The 23,212-nt window shown below is 29.6% G+C and overlaps 1 protein-coding gene across 1 annotated transcript in view; it reads right to left on the bottom strand.

Annotated features, from left to right (window-relative positions):
- Positions 1-23,212, bottom strand: part of LOC107452080 (thymocyte selection-associated high mobility group box protein TOX) — a gene marked incomplete at its 5' end in the record, with an annotated part of 95,899 nt that overhangs the window by 8,664 nt on the left and 64,023 nt on the right. Inside the window, 4 exon segments of the mRNA XM_071179821.1 lie at positions 3,328-3,463; positions 8,583-8,701; positions 15,891-16,185; positions 21,428-21,639. Of these exon segments, the coding sequence (XP_071035922.1) occupies positions 3,328-3,463; positions 8,583-8,701; positions 15,891-16,185; positions 21,428-21,639 (762 nt within the window).

Raw genomic sequence — 23,212 nt, 5'->3', positions numbered from 1 at the left:
TATTATTATTTATTTTTGTAATATTTACACATTTATTTCGCCCGATTATATACCTTAACCGACAAGTCAGCACATAGATAAAATAATATAAAAAATTACATACTGTCATTGGATCATTCGTAAAGCAATAATGCAGAGAATAAACAGAAATCTAATGCTGAAATTTCGTTACAATTACTAGTTCTAGATTTTAATTAGATAAATTTAATCATTAAACTGATAAATTTTTTTTGTCTAAATTATCCAAACAATAAACTTCTAAGCAAATATTTAACTTTCAAATGAAATAAATCGGAAAATTTTACTTTAATGAGAAAAGTGCAGTTATCCCATATTAAGCACTTGCCTTTCAAACGCTTAGTCCCGATTTTAATTAGAAAAAATTTAATCATTAAACTGATAATTTTTTTTTATATATATTATCCAAACAAACTTCTAAGCAAATATTTAACTTTCAATTGAAATACTGAAGAGTCTCGATAATTCGAGTTTCGGTTGTTTGACCATAAATCCAAGCTAGTGAAAAAAAAAAAAGTCAGTCTTGCTCCCAAATAATGACCAACCTACACACAACACGTGGAACGATGATTACGATTGAATGTTGAAAAACGAAATTGCGTGTTAAATAAAAAACATTAGACAATTATTTTAAAGTACAATTAATCTGATGCAGTAATATGATGAATATTGTAACTTGGTTTAATGTAGTAAATGTACCCCGATCCTCCAATGATAGTAAATTTTTTTCAAATACAAATATATTTCCCACTTAAAAAATTGCTTTGCTTCCATTAATTTAAATCAGGGGTTTCCAACTTACATGAGGCCGGGGGCCGCAATTAAAAACACCAGTCAAACGGCGGGCCGCAACTTTAACAGAATTTTATATAGGACTCTTTTATGCTTGAAGAAACTTTAAATATCACTGTCAGATTTTTATCAAGTTGTACAAAACAAAAGTTTTATTTTGTAACACGATTATTTTTGTATTTGAATAAGTATTTTCTTGGATGTAAAACCTGAGAAATTTTTTTGCACTGTTGGTATGTTAAATTTCACAGAAATGGAGAAATTAGTTTTTTTATTATTATTTTTTTTTAACGAAAGGTATTTTTATTGGTATTTTAAACCCAAATAGATTTTTTACGAAAATTGGCCGCAAAAAAAAAAAAATGACAACTAATATATTTTAGTTCGCGGGACACAAAAAAGGATTCTGTGGTCCAGATGCTGCCCGCCAGTTGGCAACCACTGATTTAAATATTTATTAAATTTTAAGTTTCGATAGGTATGCGTCCTGCCCACCTCGAACTATCAAGACTCTACTGTAAATCGAAAAGTTTGTTTTAATGAAAAAAAAGTACAATTATCCCATATTACGCACTTGCATTTTTGATGCTGACCCAAATGCGTAATCACAGATAATCAAGAACATATTGTAATTATATTTTCGATTTTTGCACAGAAAGCTTAGTCCAGATTTTAATAAAAAAAAAAATCCAATTATTAAACTGAAGAATTTTTTTTCAATGTATAAATTATCATAACAATAAACTAAGCCTATATTTAACTTTCCAATGAAATAAAATTTTTAAAAGCTAAACTTTGTAACAAATAGATGTTTTCTTGGTTGTAGGGAAGAGAGTTTTCGCAACAAAATCGCTCCCAGCACAGGAGGGGATGGAAAAGGCTTTCAGGACTCCTTGTCACCCGTGAAAGATCATTTATTTCGATTATGTTCAATTAAAGGCTGCAAGAGCTGACGAACAGAAAGAAATTTATGGCCCCAGAGGTATTATTTCTACGATGAGATGAAGAATTTTAATTGCATTTCAGGCTTTCGGTACAGAGGGGGCAGGGAGCAGAGGGTGGCGTCCAAACTGCTCGTTTTAATGTACGATCATAATTCAGAAAAATATATGTTCGAGTAGGTGTTTTAGCCATATTAATAGTTATATCCTCGTAAAATTGTGCGCTGCCGAGTTCATTTTCTTTTCGAAAATAACACATAGCTGCTTATTTTAACGTAGTAGGAAATTGAATTAGAAATAAAAATTTCATAAAACTTCATGTTATCTTATTACATTTCATACCTTATTTTTTGATAGCGTTTTCATTATATTAAATAAAAAATACATCATATTATAAATCAAGTTAAATATATTTTCTCACCCGAGATGGATTATATTAAGATTTTGATAAGAAAATGGAACAAAAATTGTCCTTACGTTACTTCCCCCCGCCCTAGGATTTCATAAACTATTTATTTATTGAAGTAAGGTTCTTAAGAGATAAAGAAAAGATAAATTAAAATATAATACTGCTGTAGTAATTAAATGTCTTAATAACCTAAGATATCATTTTGAAGTAAATATTCAGGCAAAGCTAACAATCTTCTAATGGCATCGTTATACTTTTATAATAAAAATAGAATCGAATTTATGAAACTTTTGATATTAATAAATATGAATTCTCGCATCAATTTTTTTTTATAACCCCTTGTTGAGCAGCCAACTCAATTTTGAATTTACGACTTCCAATATTCAACTCTGTAGCCAAATTTTGCGCCCAATATAGAAGAGAACTCCTGGATCAAGTATTGGGAGAAATTTGCCTTCGTGGAGAACTTTTTGATGCATTAAACCGCACTTGCGTTGGATGCAGAGGAAAACCTCCCACGGTTAGGCTGACTGCAAGGGGATTCCAACGCATGATCCGCCTACCAAGGAAGACATTTTAACGCCAGTACTGTGGTTGGTGCGAGACGGAAGCGGAATTCGTATCAACCAGCCATAGCTGGGATTCGAACCCAGCGAACCTCATTTGGATGAGAGCGCTCTATCCCCTGAGCCACCACAGCTCATTAGGAACTGCATAGGTGCGAGGGATCGAACACCTGGCCTTTCACAAGGAAAGCAACCTTTTACAAGCAATACATCTCCTCAGTAATTAAAGATAGTTTTTGATCAATCAGTACAATTGTCATGCTTCTTTGGCCTCGCACATCTTCAACATCGCACCAACAACTAACAACGACGATATAAGAAGTGTTTTAAAAACATTCAAACCAAAAATAAGAATTTTCACCGCATAACAGTTTCAAAGCTATTCCATAATTCATGTAAGAATAAAAACGATATCAAGTTAATTAGGGCACATTTGAATGACACTAAGCGTGATGTCAACGACCTCGTATAACCAAGTAGTTCAATTCACTCGTATTATTTTTAAACAAAAATAGCTTTCTAACAAAATCAAATAAACTTTAGGTAGGTAAGAAATTAAAAATTATAATGTAGAGAAGAAGTGACATAAAAGGTAACTCACATTTTTGCGTTCAACATCCAGACTGTCCCACATCGATGCAACGATCTTTGAAACTTCACCGAAACTGGCATTAGGACTTTGTCCCTTGATAGCTGCTTGAGTATCGCGGAAGAACAAGGCATACGCTGAGACTGGTCTGTAAATACATACACAACACATTTATAACTACGCGAATTGATGTTTATTTAGAGTTCAGCTAATATAGCAACGCAAATAACTAAAAACTTCTTTGTATTAAGTAAAGAATGTAGTTATTTTTTCATACATTATCTTCGGATTTAAGTTTCAAGAAATGTGTATCTTAACATCTTGGGTAAAAAAAAGAAAATATATCCTTTAAATTTAATAAACAACTGTAACATGTAACTGTAATAACAACTGTAACTGAAGTAGAGGGTAAGGTGATGTGTGCAGACCTTGTGGCTAAGAGAATGAGGAAGGTCAAAAATGCTAGAAAAAAAAAGTGTTACATCATTTATGGATAGTACCTATACTCGAAACCCAAACTGTAAATATGACTAAAGCATTTTTATTTCTACAGTTTTGGGACAATTTCAATTCGATGAGCAATCCAACTTAGGTAAGATGGAATTTCTTTCCACAAATTTGCATACAAACAAGAGAAAAATTCTTTCTTGATTTCATGACTTGTGCAACAGACGATGCTTCATTTCGAATTGTCAACTCTTGTTTCATCGAACTCTATCTGAATCGATAGCAAACTTATTGCGTTTGAGACATCTCATAAAAGAGACAATTTAAAATTTTTTATTAATTATTAGGAGAAAATTATTTTTAAATTGTGGCTCATTCACAATATAGTTACATTACATGCTAATTGTTAGTATGATTCTCAATTCAAAAAAAAAAAAAGTTAACGAAATGTTATGACTTATATTTAATATTTTCGATGATTATTTAGCTCATTTGTAAACAAAAAAAAGAAAACACTGGATAACATTGTTGTCACAAAATAACTTTAATAAAAATTCTACGACAAAACATTTATAATTAACATAGTTGTTTGTAGCACGTCAGTTATACAAGTGAAAAACGCAAGGGTGCACTTTCTTAAATTTGAACAAACTACTTTATTTAGAGATAATTAATAATTATTAATAATTTCGAGGAATGAAAAAACGGAGAAATTTAAAAAATTGCACTATTGAACAATAAAATTTAGATAGGATCCCTTCCTAGGCCACCTTTTCCAATATTTTCAAATTAGTTGTCACGTGCGTAATGTTTTACAGTTAAAAAAAAATAATAATAATGGATATATTTGTCTTTCTTTCGGTAAAAATAATACAAAAGTTTTTTTTTCCCACGAGGTTTCTAACAACATGACTAGAATTTCGCGGATATTAAACCTTAATTAAAAATGAATGTTTATTTAGAAGAGCGTTGTCTAAAATCACGCGATCACTTTTGGACACGCATACTTTTTGGACAAGCTCCATCATATTAAAATCGATTATGCTGAATAGTCATTTATAAGTACTAATTTACTCCCCTCACAAAAAATAAAATAAACGCGCTGCGAGATTTGACAACTCTGAGAGGTAAAATTGCTAAAAAAAAAAAAGTTGAAATATTGAAACGTAATACATTTTTATCCTGGATACAATTAACGAAATAGTTCACGATTTAAGAAATTTCAAATCTTACGAAATAAGTTGCAATGCAAATAAAATAATTAATAAATGAACAATCTTTAAGTGAAAAAGTTTTCAAATGAGGAAGAGTAATTCACACGAGTTACCCTAAAGTAATTCATAAAATGCCTGCAATCACTTAAAAGAAAAAAAAAAGTAATCAAGTAAGTGAATATTTAAATGCTTTTATTAAATAAGAACCGCAATATTAGCATTTTTAGGATAATGGCCCAATGCAATAAAATTACAGCGACTGTAAATTTTAAAGAGAGTCATAATTTCAAGCCTGCTTTACATAGATATTGCGTAAAAAGAGAGTCATAAATTTCAAAAAATAATAATAATAATCCATAAAAACATAATCCTTTTTATAGAACTCTATATTTATAGGAATACGTCGACTGAACGGTCATAAAAGTGCCACTTTTAACAATAGCTTGCCGGAGAAAAGGGATTTATTGATGAAAAACGTTACATAATAGCGGGATATTTGTCGGTCTGTACGTCCAACTTTTATTTCACATTTTTCCCTCCGTTACCAAGGTAACGGGACTAAAACAGATTTCAGAAAAAGTCATTCATTTTTTTTATTTCATTTCATTTATAATGTAAGAGTATTAAATGCAATTTATGATTTGCTTTTACAATTTCTACAGAGAAAAAGAATTTTTTTTCCCCCAACCGTGAACACATAAATAGGACAAAGGGACCATTTTGATCATACATTAAGTCTCGTTCATTTATTATTTCTTTGGAAAGAGTGTATGTGTGTTTTTCAATCGTTTATCACTCTTTTATTTATTTTTTTCAGTTTCCTCAGCGCAGTTGGTATTGTTTAATATTTCAAAGTATTACAACGACGATGAATTATGGCCAAAAGCAGAAACCCATTTGTTACACAAGCTATTAAAGAAAAAAAGAAGAAGATAATAATAGAAAAAATTGGAATTTCTCCTAGTGCTCCGATTTTATTCTTTACGAATGATTAAAATTTCATTCGGGAAATATATTAAGCTAACATAATTTAAAAAGACAAGAATATCTGAATATTTTAGATTAAATTGGCCGTATAAGATGCTTTTAAAAACATGCATGTAATTTATGAAATGGAACAAATGAAAAACAAGGTAATAAAATATTTTATAAGAATAAAATTATTTTATGCATAAAATAACTTAAAATGCTTTCGTTATAGATTAAGATAAGCCGGTTATTCTATTATTTAAATTCATGCATTGAAAAAACAAATTCTGAAATTGATATTATACGAGTAGTTATTAAAAGATGGACTGGTTTACAATATCGCCACTTTTATTTTCATTATTTAACATACTTTTTTCCCAGGGTGGGTAGCCAAATTTTTTAACAAAAATAAAATCCGAAAATTTTTTTAAGTACTTTTTCAAGTAAAAAAAATATATATATATATATAATTAAGGTATGCGAAGAAATTATGTTTAAAGTTTACAATAACTAGAGACACTTGACATATTTTTAAATTCTTCAAAAAAAAAAAAAAAAAAAAAAACTTAGAAAGTTATTTTATAACTTTAAGTCATGCGATTTCCAAACTTATCAATAAAGTTTCCAGAAGCTTGATGAAGCGAGCGAAAAAAGTGCTTTTGAACATCCACTATCGGAATTTGGTTAATATAAGCAATAATTGCATAAAATTTTGTAAGCCTCGCTTAGATATTTATGGAGATTAAAACATTCATAATTTTTTTTTTAAAACTTAGCTTCTTTTTGCTATAACAATAAAAATATTTCACAAAATCGAAAGAAAAATTGGAACAATTTTTTATTAAAAAAATTTTTTTTTGTTGAAAATTGAACAAGATATGAGTTTAGTATTTTCATACTGCGCATGCGCAGAAAATTCTTTTTCTTCATAAATTTTTTTAGGGTATTTTATTTGGTAACTAATGAAAAAAGTTCAACTTGAATATTTTGAATCTTGGCATTTGGAAAGTTTCAAGCGAGGAAAATTGAGCCCTTGTTACAAACACCCAATGAAAAAAAGCACATTTTAAGACTTATAAATAAGAAAAAATCAAGAATATGAACGTTTAAGCATTTTTAAAAAACGCTACTTTCTAATTAAAGTATTAAAACTATTTCGACAACTTCCAAAAAATGTACCTCATGTACCAATGGATACATCAATGCTATTTCGTAACCATGTTGTTATTTCATAGTTACGGAAATAATTTTTGAAGTACCGGACAAAAAATTAGTCACCCTAGTGCATATGCACCGATGAATCGTTAGATGAAGCAATGGTCATGCGTGCGCACTGCCTCAACGTGATCAAAGGCAAGCAGCCATGAGTGAGATATTTTTGCTTTAAGCGGAAATTCTGTGTAAATATGGGTAAGTGTTATAAGGATGTGACTGAGTGGCAATTGTGTTTAGTCGTGCCCAAGGTCATATGGTGAATGGAGTTGCTGGATTTGTTGGTGTTTCGGTGCGGACTGTTCAACGCTTCTACAAGCAGTGGTGTAATACACATGGTCACGAATGACGACGTCAGAATTGTGGTCGGAAAATGCATGAAAGGGACCAGATACGTGTTTCACGACTTGTCTTGTCAATCAAAAACGCTTCCAAACCAGACAGGAATGATTCAGTTAGTGATTGAAGGTTCATCCCAACCTGTCAGCGAGAGAACATTGCAATTGGAGCTGCATGCAATATACATTTGGAGTCGGACATCTCGTAAGAGGTGTAAAGGCACATAAAGCTGCGCAATTACAGTGGGCTAGAAGTCATAGAACGAGGACAGTTGCTGAGTGGAGGAATGTAATATGGTCTAACGAATCACGTTTTTGTCTATATTCAAATGACGCACGTCGTCGAGTGCACCGAAGACCAGAAGAAGCATTTCATCCTGACTGTGTGCAAGGTCAGGTTCAAGCTGGAAGTGGGTCTGCCATGTTTTGGGGGTGTTTTTCTTATTATGGATTTGGCCCCTAACTTCTAATTGGAAAATAACTTCACACGTTTCTGAAAATTACTAAATCAAATTGTAATAAGTTTTATCAAAATATACGATTTTACCATTTTTAAAATCGTTCAAAAATTTCCTCATTTTTTAAAAATGTAAATAATTTAGTACAGTTATTGCCTAAAAAATTAGAATTTAAAATAATTTTGTATCTAGCAAAAATGATTCAATGTTTCGGTATTCCGGAGATCTTAACGTTCCTAAAGCTATTTGTTTTCGAGCACGTGACAGAGGGAAATCGGATATTGGGAGGAAGAGAAATAGGGAAATATAACTAAATGCTTCTTCTACTTCTTTCCCAGCTCTATTCTATGGTTATTTCGTATTTTCGGGGGAAAAAAAAATATTGAAATATCACACATATGATAAGATTTTTTTCTCCTCCATAACATTAAGTTGGTTTTTTGCATTTTTTTATGTATTCAAAAAATAATTTTAATATTTTCGAGAATATTAGGTTCTATTTCTAGGAAAATTTAGATTTTTATAATTATTTTTTATTCATTTCTTTTGGAAGTGGAGGAAGATAATATAGAAGGTAATATTTAGAAAAAAAGTCCATTATAAGCAGTTTTATAGTTAACACTACTTACTTTTGGGGTTCGTTAGGATCTCTTTTCTTCTTCTTTTTCTGACCTTTTGGTTTTTTGGTTACCTTAGGTATGTTTGTGTCAACAGGTTCAGGAGTCAGTCGTTTTTTTGCCCCAATAAGCTAAAAAAAACAAACAAAAAACATATGAACAAAGGAAAATTAAACAAGATAAAAATAAATAGAGTAGAAGTAGCCAGCAGGTTTAATGCTAAATACAGTGAAACGATATGACGGCATGAGTGTAGCGTTTTTACCTTACTTACAATGACTTGAGACGGATTCAATTTTAGGGTAAAGCCCGAGTTTACGATTGGATAGCAGCCACTGAAATGCATCGGTGGTTTCAGAAACCTACAACTTAACGCCTGAATAAGCGATTGGGGAGCATGGTGCGGAGATCGGGTTATGATATATTATTATTTGACCTCCGGTTTTAAGTGCTGTCGTATAGTGTAAAAACTCACCATTGTTCTAAAACACTTCAAACGATGAAAAAAAAAACAGTCACTAATAGCCATTTAGTGTAAGCTCTAGTATAAAGTTAACAAATAAATAAAATGATAGCGTCGTTTAAAATGGTTATACGTCCACAAAAAACCAATTGTCCAACTGCTTAAAAAAATAATTTGCCACTACATAATATTTTCACAAAAATAATTACTTTAAAAATGTTAAGAGCGATATCTTTTCTATTTTACATTTTCTAAATATTGACAAAAATTGTTTCACAAACTTAATGTGAGCAAAAATGGGTAAAAAAAAAAAATCACATGAAATAACTACATTTCATCGATCCAATAGAAAGAAGGCAATTAACAAAAATAAAAAGAACATTTCATTAGCGATTTTAAATACCTAAATGAATTAAAAAAAAAAGTGATAAGTTAAAATGTCGGGAGCTTGTTGTATAATTAACAACATAAGACGCATCATTTATCAAATTAAACAAATTACCCTGGACGATTACTCTGAAATCACGGAGCTTAAGTTCTTTTAAAGAGACACAAAAATAAATGTTCTAAGTACTCTATTAATTAACACACCTTTAATTACACAGCCTCCCACCCTTGATAACACCGACGCAATAAAGGACAAAAAAAATTGAGCCAAGTATTTTTTTCCCCTCTGTTTTTATTTTTTAATCTAGCGTTGATGAATTTTAAGAAAGCGAATATAAATTTGTACAAAGGAGTTAATTATTAAAGGCTTCCCCCCTCTCTCTTTATTTGGTGATGAGTAAAAAAGGGGGAACTTCAAAGAAAGTAAGGGAGGAAGGAAAATAAGAGGGGGATTCTAACTTAGTTGCTTTTAAATGTATTAAAATGTAATGTGAAAAAAGGAAATAGTCGAGGAAAAAAATATCTTATTTTTGCAAAGACTTCATTTGCTATTTCATTAATACATACACAAAAAAGTCAGAATAAAAAATAAAGAAAAAAAATGCACTTACAATTCCATTTTCAATTTCACCCCCTCCCCTCGTATCTGGGTAGCAGCAATTTGATCTCACACAACACTATTATTGCAGGCTATTACATTTATTTAATTTTTTTAAAACTTTTTTTTTAACTCATTTCATTACATACACATACCTCCTCCTCGAGCTAACAACATTTTTCAATCCTCTCTACAATTTGACTTCGCGAAACGAAACAAGAAATTAGAAAAAAAAGGTACAAAAAATTAAATAAAAAGAAATCAAATGCAAAACTCGGAAAATGGAGAAAGAGAGGTGGAGGGGGGGGGTCTCTCCCCACCACACACTTCAACACATCCATCCACCCATACATACATCAGTAAAGTTAATGAAGCTATTGATTTTAATTTCCATTACTTAGACGTGCACATTCAACGTCATACATTTTTTCCCCCTTAAAAGGGATTTTCTGTTCACCGTCTTTAACTTGCGCATCTAATATTTATTCATTAGTTTGCATCGTCGGAAAAAAAAAGCTCAATTTTTTCTTTGGCGCACAAAAATAAAAAATCCCTTTTTTTTTGTAATTTTTTTTTATTCTTCCCCACGTAAAGGAAAAACTGATTTAATTATTTCGTCATCACCTACAAGACTAAAGAGAGGACCAAATGAAAGATTAATTTACAGCCAATGGAAGAACATTTTATAATTATTTTTTTCCAACTGCTTTATCTTCCCTTCTTCAAAATGAGTATTGAATTTTTTGTCAAAAGAATAATAAAAACAAATAGAGAAAACAAAATTAAAAGCCAAAAAAAAAAAAAAAAAAAATGTAGTGCAATAATGATTACGAGGGAATTGTAAGAGGTTACATTCTAAAAGCATTTTTAATTTTATACGAAAGAAAAAGAAAGAAAAAAAACTATTTATTCTGAGCTGGACTTCAAATGATTGCAACATATCATTAACACATAATGATTTTACAGATTAACAGAATTGCCTACTTGTTATAAAAATGTTATAAAAATAGCGCAAATAAATATATAATTCTATTCAGGAATGTGTTTTTTCACGACACGGAAGCGATTAGAAATAAAATAATTTCTTGGCTGATAATATTTACATTGTTACGAATTTGTAAATGAGTGTATAATTTTGAGTATAGTCTTACGTTATGAGGCTAAATATATTAAACCTTAAATAAACAGTTCCATTAGAAAATTTGGTATTAAGTCGAGTATATATAACGTAATTTTGAAAGAAAATAACGCCCAATGTATTTCTTATAGAAGACTCGGTTTTGCAACATTTCTGCCGACTTAGTGACAAAATTATTTTTCTGGAAATTTCTGAGTTTCAATGCGATAGGACCAATAATTACGATGTTATGCGAGAATCGTCAAAATCTTGTCGTAAGTTCCGAGGTTCGCCACCAAGCTGGTATAAATAGGAGTGAGCCGAGCAGAACAGCAGAGTATGAGTTTGCTTGTGACTGAAGTTGTGTTCTGACCAGAGTCAGATGATGACCCAAGGTTTCAAAGCCTGTGTATGGTTGTGTATTATACTGTTAATTGAGTGCTAGAAATAACTGTATTTTCAAGAAGATTCTGCTAGTAAATTTTTGGAGTCTTAAGGGCTGTTTAATTCATCTTCAATTGAAACGAACCCCTGTGCTCGATACAATATTTTTTTTAAAATATTTATAAACTGAATGTCATGAAAAAATGACTGAAATGGTTTTTCCTACTAAAATCAAAACTTGCTAATGGAGTTCAAACTTTTAATTCATACACAAAAGAGAGTCAAGTAATTATGAAGCTTGCAACAAAGCATCATACCTCTAGAACAGTGGTTTCCAACTGGCGGCCACCGGGTCGCATCCGGCCCGCGAACTAAAATAATATTTGTCATTTTCCGTAAAAAAAAACTTCAAATACTTTTCTTTCGTTAAAAAAAACATAATTTCTTCGTTTCTGTAAAATTTAACATACCAAAGGCACAAAAAAATTTATTTTTCAGGTTTTGCATCCAAGAAAATATTTATTCAAATACAAAAATAATCGTGTACCTATGTACTTAAAACTTTGCTTCTAATTTAAATTTGCAATTCAATAGGTTTCTTTTGCACAACTTGATAAAAATTTGACATAAATATTTAATGTCCCTTCAAACATAAGAGTCTAACGTAAAATTTTGATAAAGTTGCGGCCCGCCATTTGACTAGTATTTTTAATTGCGGCCCCCGGCCTCATGTAAGTTGGAAACCCCTGCTCTAGAAGCAGAGCTAACAGCAGTCATGGGTAAAAGTTTCAAAACTTCAGGACTGAAGTTTCAGAAATAAAAAGGGGGCGTGCCCAAAGCATTTAAGTAAATAAAAGAGCGAGGCAAATCATTTTACCTAAAAATTACAAATCTAAGAACAATAAGTGTGATAAAAATAATAGTAATTTTAGCCAAGCCATNAGAGTATGAGTTTGCTTGTGACTGAAGTTGTGTTCTGACCAGAGTCAGATGATGACCCAAGGTTTCAAAGCCTGTGTATGGTTGTGTATTATACTGTTAATTGAGTGCTAGAAATAACTGTATTTTCAAGAAGATTCTGCTAGTAAATTTTTGGAGTCTTAAGGGCTGTTTAATTCATCTTCAATTGAAACGAACCCCTGTGCTCGATGCAATATTTTTTTAAAGTAGTTATAAACAAAATGTCATGAAAAAATGACTGAAATGGTTTTTTCTACTAAAATCAAAACTTGCGAATGGAGAACAAACTTTTAATTCCTACACAAAAGAGAGTCAAGTTATTATGAAGCTTGTAGCAATGCATTGTACCTCTCGAAACAAAGCTAACAGCAGTCATTGGTGAAAGTTTCAAAAAATGAGGACTGAAGTTTTAGAAATAAAAAGGGGGCGTTCCCAAAGTATTTAAGTAAATAAAAGAGTGAAGCAAATCATTTTACCTAAAAATTACAAATCTAAGAACAATAAGTGTGATAAAAATAATAGTAATTTTAGCCAAGCCATCATATGCAGGGTATTGGACCTAATAAGTAAAAGTAATATGCAGCAGGTAGCAAATTAATATTTACTTAAGTTAATCTGCTCATTTAGTTAATATATATATATTTTAAAAAAAAGGAAAAAAAAATATGGAAATTTGTCAGAAGTCTTGACAGCAGTACTGCAGAGACCTCAAGGGTTTATTGTCATTGTGTTAAGATATAGTGACATAATTTTTATAATTAGTATCTGTATATATTTGATATCTGTCAACTTAATTTTTATTTGATAGAATCTATCTATATGCTACTGTGAATGACCGAAGTTGGTGGTTGTTGACTTCCAACGATGAAAGTTGACAACCACATAGTCGGTTTGGTAAATGTCCAAAATATATACTAGGTCTAGTTAGGTGCCACTGCCCAGTATACCGCACACTCATGTTTTTTTTAACGTTCAGTGCCACTTCCAGGGACACATTTGCCCGGTATACCCTACACTAATGTTTTTTTAAGGTTCAGCGCCACTGCCCGGTATACATTTGCCCTGTAGTCTGAACACTGATGTTTTGCCAAATCTATCTTCAGCAGATATTAAAATATCAAATATATATAATAGCATTAATGAATAAATTAATAACAAATCAGACACAACAAATATTTTGGACATTACCAAAGCGACTATGTGATGGTTGACATTCACCGGTGAAAGCCGACATTCTTTTAATTTTGGTTGGAAAAGGTAACATATACTATATACAGTAAAATAAAGAATTTGTGCATGCTTGCCAAACGGATTGCAGGTATATCGTGGTCACTAACAACATTAATCAAATAAGACATTAATCATAATAAGCAAAAATCATTAAAAAATGTACAATAGTACACAAATTGTGAAGCCTAATAAAATGAAATTTCCATAATTTTTAATAAATTTCCATATTGGTTTAGCGGAAGTCATTATTAATAAATTTAACTATAAACGATGCAATTTTGTCAAATATTTTAAAGATAACTTAAATGATGCTTGCTAGCTCATAGTTCTAATAGAAAAAAGTTGTTTCCTGTGCTTTTTGTACTTAATTCTTTTTATCCATTATGCCAAATTATCTACATGATCAATGTGATCCTGGCAGCATAGTGTGGACAGACTACGCCACCCAATCAGCATTCCTAAAGTTATCCGAAACCATGTGCCTATTCTGTTTATAGTTATGCTATGTGTTATTATTTAGTTACATGTTACTATAAAACTAAATAATTTAAAAGTAATTGTAACTGAAATAAAATAAAAGGTTTTGTACTGAAAAGCAAAATTACTGGAGGAATGGTACTAATGAAACTAAGCGAGTGTAAAAATCGACTAACTATTGCTGATGTTAATGATGCTTAGTTAATTTTGGTAGGTAATAGGTACTAAGAGTTAGTAAATTTGACGCCGATATGTTACTATAAAACTAAATAATTTAAAATTAATTGTAACTGAAATAAAATAAAAAGTTTTGTACTGAAAAGCAAAATTACTGGATGAATGGTACTAATGAAACTAAGCGAGTGTAAAAATCGACTAACTATTGCTGATGTTAATGATGCTTAGTTAATTTTGGTAGGTAATAGGTACTAAGAGTTAGTAAATTTGATGCCGATTAAAGCTGCATTAATACTGGACAACAGGGTTGGCCAGTTTTTGACAATTTCAGGTTTTAACTATCATGACAAAAAACAATTTTTGACATAGTAATTTAAAACTCAATTTTTTTAAACTCTTGCTTTCCCGGGAGCATGTGATTACAATGCATTAGTTTCTAAACACTTTGTACACTAAATTAATTTTTTCTATTTTGAATGAATAAGTAAAAAATACGAAAATATTCTTTTGATTGATGCTGAGCTACATGGACTTAGAATCAAAAAAACGTATGAAAACTAACATAAAAATGAAATTAACACAAAATTTATTTTAATAACTATACTAAATATCGACAATTATTTAATTAACCTTTTGATGAACAAACATTTATATTTCTTGTAAATAATCTTTTATCAAGAAATATATTGTAATAGTGTTACAGGTAATACTTATGTACAGTATAATGTGTTCTCCCTAAGCGTTTTTAGAGGTGTGGGTGGGTGACGGGGGCGCCCGCTTGCCCTTTGATCCCAATAAATGCGCCCTTCTGGTCTTTAATGTAAAAATAAGTAGCCATTCCTGAAATATACTGCCTTTTTATTCATGTTCCATTTTAAAAAAGATTAATTCACAGTTTAAATAATAATTACACCTAGGTAAAATTATTTGTGTGTTATTGTAAAATTCTGATGTACTATTACAAATATTTACTTTGTTAGGTTCATTCTAAACTGGATAAAGCTTACAAGTACCTCTTCTTTTTTAGGGGAGGATATTAATAAATTTTTAAGTGATTTTAAATTTAAAATCTACATTTCTTAAATAAAAACTTTTTAAAGGTGAATTTACAAAATAAAAATCACTTTTAAAGTTTTTCTTTTTACGCTTAGGGAGAACACAGTGTAAGATTTAGATGAATCAACATTTAACTATAACCACTCCAGAGACTCCGTTCGTGACAAGAACTGTCCGAATACAGGATTATCAGAAAAAGTTTTTTAATTGCAGCAAGGATTAAAATATTTAAATTGGCAACATGATAAAATTTTTAAAAATCATAATCAAAAAAATGTCCTAAAGTTCTTTACTTTCCTCAAATCTATTCAATCTAGGTATTTCATATCTGTTCAAAATGATGCAATTTTTATTCATTATATTTCTCTCACAATACATTAAACAAAATACCAAAAGAAAAAAAAATTACATGAAAGAAAATTTAATTTCTTTACAAAATTTAGGCAAAGACTGTAGAAAAAATATACTAACCTGAGCTAATGGTGTACTGTCATCACTATCCTCACTAGATTCAACAACCGTAGGAGAATTGTTATTTGAAGGTGGAGAACCACCTTGTTGTTGAGGCATATTAGCCATTCCAATTTGAAGTCCAAGTTGGCTGGATATTTGAGATTGATTAATTGTAGAGAAAACTTGTTGAGGATTTGGCATGTGTTGTTGTTGCTGCTGTTGTTGTTGGGACATAAGAGTCATCTGCATTTGCTGTAAAGACCCTTGCTGCATTAAAGTCTCTGAATAATTTGAATGATTATCATATTGCATTCTGGAAAGAGAGAAAAAAAGAAGATCAATTGATTTATATAGTAAAAAGCATGCAAAGATGAAACAAAGGGGAAGACATTTCTCACAAATAAGATGTAGAATAACTTATCTTGACATTTTGTAATAGACTACAAATTCAAAATAAAACTAATAAATATTCATTTTGAATTTAAAGAACTCCATACTAAATAAATATAGAAGTAGTTTTTAGTTTCAGTTCATCAGATAGACAGCAAAGAAAAAATTATTTTTATTAATTTCGATATAGCCACCAAAATATACATATATATTCACCAAAATATATTTGTAAACAAAAGGAAATATATTTAAATTCTAATTAGACTTACTTAATTCCTAAAATTAAAGCAGTTAAAGTTTCTCAGAGCTTCATGAAATATTTGTTACTAGTTTTTAAATTTTCGCTGTTATCATAATAACACTTTAAGCAAGCAATGTTAAGTTAAGTACAGTGAGGAATCGATTATATGACGATCACTTATACGACGTTTACATTTATACGACGTTTTAGTGTGGTCCCAAATCATTCCTATTCATTTTAATGTAAAAATATATTGTTTATACGATGCACAGAATCGGTTATACGTCGATTTTTAGATTTTGTTCTAATTTTTTCTTGTGTATTTTAAAAAAGGGCGGAATTTGCCAACATGAATGATACAGAAAAGGGTGAAAACAAGAATGCTTGGATGACGACCGTAATTTTTACTAGATGACTGAAAAAACTAGACAATGTTATGAAGAGGAAAAAACGAAAAATTTTTCTATTCATCGACCAATGTCCAGCGCACCCACCGATGCTAATTATTTTGGAAAATGTAAAAGCTCTCTTTTTTCCTGCAAATTGCACAAGTGCGCTTCAGCCATTAGATTTGGCCGTGATTAGAAATTTAAAATTGCATCATAGAAAGCAGTAACTTCAACTCGCTATTCAAAGCATTGTAAAGGATAGTAGCAGGAAAATATAATTAAAGGTAACATACATTCAAATGGCTCACTGCAATTTTCTCCTTTGGTTATTTGTTTGTTTTGCTTTGTCTAATTTAGAAATTTATGTAAATCAACACGTTAAACATTAAAATTAACTGAAAACAGAGTTAGTTTAAGTTTTAGAAGTAAAAATCGACTATACGACGTTATCGTTTATATGACGTTTTCCGGTGGTCCCTTCGGCGTCGTATAAACGATGCTCCACTGTAATTACATGTTAAATTAGTGATTTGAGAAATAAACATGATGCAAAAATTTTTAACCAAAAATTATTTCATCATCTTGTAAAAGACAATTAATTTTGGTTACATTTTAAAGAAAAGATTTATTAAATAAAATATTTCCAAAGAACATATCTGCAATTTGATAAAAACCAGTAGATTACAACCATTTATTTGTAGAAATTAAAAATCGAAAGGACAGGACATTATTAATCAGAAAAAAAACTGAATTTACAAAGTATAAATGTCTTTAATATGTGTGTTTTGAAATGATTAATTAAAACAAAAATTTCTAAATAGAAACGTAATGTGGAAAGATTTAAACCTTTTGACACCTTAAATTATTAAATTTTTAGTCTTGAATTTTAATGCCATAGCAAGTTTTTAAAATTTATTAAAATAAACTTTGAAAAATTGCACTAATTTTTTTCCTGGATAGTTATATATATCTTTCTATCCAGAAACGATTAATTTCTGATTCTGAGGTTTTCACGATTAGTTTCTGATTGTAAGGCAAAGTACGGTTGGGGATATTTATTAGAAAAATTAATGTTACTGAGAATAAAATAATAATTTTAAAGTGTGTGTTTTTTAATCACAATGCCAGTATGAGAACTAATCAGTCAGCAAAAAAAGCTAGTAATGAAGACCACTTTGTGAAGGAGGGCAATCTTTAAATAAAAACCAAATAACCTGAGATTTCATCATTAATATTTTGTAGATAATTTGGTATATTTACGTATTGGTACCTATGTCAAAATAGTTGCCTAAATCTTGGCGAATTCCAGGCAGTGGAACACAAGACACTAAAAAAATCTTAGGAGGGGACAAATCCCAAACGCATAACATGTAGCTACTGCTGGGTAGACTTAAAATTCAATTAATAGAAAGAATTTAAAATAAATTTGGTACTTTTCTATTTCGCCAGCTCAGATAAATTCAGCCATTTTATTAATTTATTTTTCTTAAAAAAATTTTTTTTTTGTCACACAAAAAACAAAGAAACTCTGTTTAATTTACTAGCGTCTCGTGACTTTGCCAACAATACTTTATCACCTGCACCAGCGAAATGAAAAAGTACCATAAATTTTAAATAAGTAAATAAATTCAGAAAATTCCCTTAGAAGTCAAGAGAAGATTTTTTTATTGTTATCTTCGACAAAACAGTAATCAAATTTTGGCTGGCGATTACCGTACAACGAATTCATTCCAAAAAACTTAAAAAAAAAAAAAATACATAATAGAAAGAGACCAATTTGAGGCCCTCTTTTTTAGTACTTAATAAAATTTTTCCAAGCGTTAAAGTCCTTTGGTATGTTGTGCACGATATTCGGCACAAACTGGTAGCGATACAAAATATCCCTTAAGTAAAATTGTTGATATCTACAACCTAAATTTAACCATAGTTTCATAGACTTCTGTTTAATAGATTTATCACTTATCTTAAGTGAAATATAGATATGAATTGATTTCAATGATGCCCTTATTTCAATGTTTAAAATAATTTAATTCAAAAAATTTAAATCTTTGATTAAAAAAACAAATTAAATGCTTATTAAAATAGCACTGATTACAGAGTTGATTTTGAACTTGTATGAGAATTCCAGATTTTGTCTGTTACCTGTGAAAGTGATCACTCAGTTTACTAAAAATGTAACTTCTACTATTCAAATTTATCTATAGCTAAAAGCTTCTGGATTATGTAATTAAATATTAGGTATACTATCTATTAAACATTTGATCATACCAATAAATAAATTTCCTTCAAGAATTATGTTTTATATTTACATTTCTGAAAAATATGACAATATTCAGGAATTTTGAAAATTATGAAAGATGTAAACATAATTTTTGTAAGTTGTTAAAACATGGAGGGAAAAATAAGAATAAAACACAACAATTTAACAATTTATGGCAAACATAATTAAAAACTAAATAAATTATGATTTTTAAAACAACTTACCACTGAATAAATATAAATCATTCACAGTCATAGGAAAGTTATTAAATTTTATTGCAAATATATTCCTGCTAAAGTCACAGGATTTGAAGCACAACTAAAGGAATAACTACTATAAATAATCACGATGTTTTCAAAATGTCTGTTTTGAGATAGTTTCTAGGAAATCGAATAAAATAGTTGATCAAGTAAAATTTCATAGATACATAATTATCACACCATATTCAACCACTTGAAAATTTGCCGGCATCATAAACAATCTATAGTATTTGTTTGGGAGCAATAAAGAACATTCGGACCGGAAATCACGTGATCCCTAGGTTTGTTTTTGTACAGAATGTAGCAAAGCATGCCAGTGGTTTTCCCTTGGCAAACAATGGTGGCCAAGGGTTTTCCTATATGAAGACTAAAAATATTAAAAAATTATGATCGTAAAATTCCACTACACCAACAACAACGTGTAAAAGTGAATGAAAAGAAATTTCTCTTCTAATTCAACTCTAACAACACTAAAGAGATGCGATTTGTGCTGCCACCTAGGTCTCCTAAATCAGATCAATAAGTTCAACCAAAAAGTCTCTCTACGAAATTCTCTGAAAAGGAACTGAATTAAATATTTCAGTCTCTTTCTTTATTAGAATAAAAATTTAAAAAAATAAAATAAATAAGTAATCAAATTTTTAATTCAATACTAAGCTGTAAATAATATTCTCAGATATTTTAAAATTTTGTGCCTTGATTTTTCATTTCTTAATCTAAGTTACAATTTCAAAATTACAAACAATTTAAAAAAAGAAAATTCAAATCTATAATTTAGATTAAATAAGTTTCGATTAAATAAAAACTTATAATTTGAATTAGATTAAACCTAAATTTAACTTTTCCTCCCCTTATTTTATTCAAAGAAAGAGTATATTTCAGTCAGCTTAGAATCTTAGAAATGATTAGCTGAAATACTTATCTTTATAAACTAACAAAATAATAAATTGGAAACGCGAGAAAAAATTACTTTTAATGAAATACTATAGTTTTTCTGATTTTAGCATAGACAAACTCAGTACATTTACCGAAATTTTAATCTCCTTTTGTTAACGTAAAACATTATTTTCTAATAAGAGTTATTAACTCATTTAATTTTAAAATAAACATTGAGAATAAGAAAGTGACCTTAAAAATGTACTTCTCTTGCCCTCTGTCTTCAAAGATAGATTTCATTTTTGAGTAAAAAAATATAGGGCTTAAAAATGAATGCATAAATAAATAAAGGATTCATGTAACATCTTATGATTTTTATGAAATAATTTAAACTTTGTATTTTAAAACTTAAGATTAATAATTATTATAATAATTAAGAATAATGAATGAATTAATTTTCATTTAGATGGCAGAGCAGCTCAGTATTCAGTTTAATACAGGGCATGACATTTCAATTCTAAAGGTACTAACCAAACTAAAATGTTCGCTTGCCTTTATTTTCTCGAAAAATATGAATACTTTTTAAACCATTAACTGATGTAATATACAGTGGCGTATCTAGGGTATGGCAAGTATGGCGATAGTATAATTTTTTTTTATTTATAGAACATAACAACAGATGTAGTATAATTTTTTTTATAGAACATATTAGGAACTGAAAAATTAAAACACATTTGTAGCAAATAATAATATTTCCCACGGACACAGTCTTAAGTCCCTCAAAATAAAAGGTTTGCGGGACTTACGTCCATCAACTGTAGCGTGCACTCTCAACTAGGGGAAAAATGAGATTGTAAAATTTGAAATGCAACGTTTTACAAGATAAAACTTGATCGCCAGTCCTAAATATTCAGTCGCCAGTGGCTAGCTGGGGTGTGAAAATTTCCCATCCTGGTTTAATATTCAAAATATTAAATAATATATTTGTTTTAAAAGAATTGTGACATCCAACATTTAAAAAAGAAAACTATTCATAAGCAAATTGTATACTTATTAAATTAACAAAATATTTTATATTAAAACAAAAGTAAATTATATGAGTGTTGAGATTATAAATATATATGAGGGAAAAAACTTACTGCATGCCCATGGAATGAGGGTTCATCATTTCATTCTGGTACATGTCTTGATGCCCCCTCGATTGTTGTTGATGTGGGGGGTTATGGAACTGGTTGTTGTTCATTATGTGACCCTGGGGTGAACTAGGGTGCACCAGGTAGCCGTTTTGTTGTTGCTGATGTTGTTGATGAGACTGGAGGAGAGACTCAGGTGAACGTAAATGAGAAAGAGGCTGTGGGGAAAAAAATAAATAAATAAATAAAACCATTTTCTTAAAAAAAAAAGAAAGTAAGAAAGATGCAGTTTTATTTCTATTTTAATTCATAAATGTATATTAGGTTTTTGGTTTTACGTTAATAAATTACCCGTTAATAAATTTCCTCTTAAGGGGATTTGTTCATGAAAGCACTCGCTTTGTTACACAGCAAATATTCGATAATAAGCAACTAGATATTACTGTAAAATTGCAGTTCTTTAGATAAACTAATTTTCTGATTTAAATCGTAGAATATTTTTTCTAAGGGCTCTTTCGAATTCAACGGAATAATAATTCTATTACAATATTAATAATGGTTATTTCATAACATTACTTATTTTGCAAAATAAACGGAAATTTGATAACATTATATTATTCTAATTAATGAAGAAAAATCATTAAAGTAACAGTAAAACATTTTTATTATTAAAATACGCAACTGCGACTAAGATAATGCTACTTTGAATAACTGACCTTAGCAGTGAAACTAGTCAATTTATACCATGATTTTATTTAAATATTTTATTTAAATTCGAATACAAAAATTGTTGAGTACGAAAAATTATTAATCTTAGTTAGTTGCATAATCGTCGTTCTATGGTAATAGTTTAAATATAATATACAAAAAATAAATAAAAAACAATTTTTTAAAAAAAATACTGATGTACGAAAAATTTATATGATGTAAGTAAAATTTTTACAATTTCAAGCAATTCGAATGAAAACTGTACAAATTATAAGTAGCGAATTATTGAAATAGTATATAGTACAAAATTGTTCAATCCATCCTAGCTTGAAGAGATCGATATATTTTGTAGAGTTTATTTTGTAGATATATTTTGTATATATGTTTCGAAAACATGTATTCTCCAATAATGGCATAAAATAACATTTCAGCTTAATTTTATGGAGGGGAATAAATATTGTGAGGGTAATTCGTTTTGTAAAGAAAAGAAAAATTAAAAACACAACTTATTTCAAATTTTATTACTCAGAAACTGTTCGGCCTATCCCGCTCAAATTTTGTACTTTGTCTATCAAAATGACATAGTTTAAATTAAATTAAAAATTTGTGTATCTAGCAATTCCAAAATCTTTTGATCATTGATAAATCAAATAATAAAAAATTATCTTAAAATATTATTCTATGCATCAAAATTATTTTAGGAGAAAAGAGTATTACAACTAGTTTCAAAATTGTTTTGATTCTTTTAAATGGTTCTAGAGATCTAGCGAAATGCACTAAAGTCTAAGGAGTCAGAATTTTAACCAGTACTCCTAACTAATCTATAGGTACCATATTTTCTAGATTGCAACTGCCCTTTTTTTGTAGATAGTCAAAAATACAAATCCATTAAAGAAAGAAAAAGGGTATATTTATTCACGGAAAGAACGTTTTTGCGAAAGAACGAACGGAAAGAATGCTCTCTTAAGTAATCGAAGTTTCATCTGATATAAATACTCTTTTAAAATTTCTAAAGAATGATATAGTCAGCTTTCATAGCTTATCGTTTCTAAAATCAACTTCTAATTGAGCAGTTTAAATTAA

The sequence above is a fragment of the Parasteatoda tepidariorum genome, chromosome 4, assembly GCF_043381705.1.
Source record: "Parasteatoda tepidariorum isolate YZ-2023 chromosome 4, CAS_Ptep_4.0, whole genome shotgun sequence".
Lineage (NCBI taxonomy): Eukaryota > Metazoa > Arthropoda > Arachnida > Araneae > Theridiidae > Parasteatoda > Parasteatoda tepidariorum.
The sequence above is the reverse complement of the archived record's forward strand: the minus strand, read 5'-3'. Positions and strand labels throughout refer to the sequence as shown.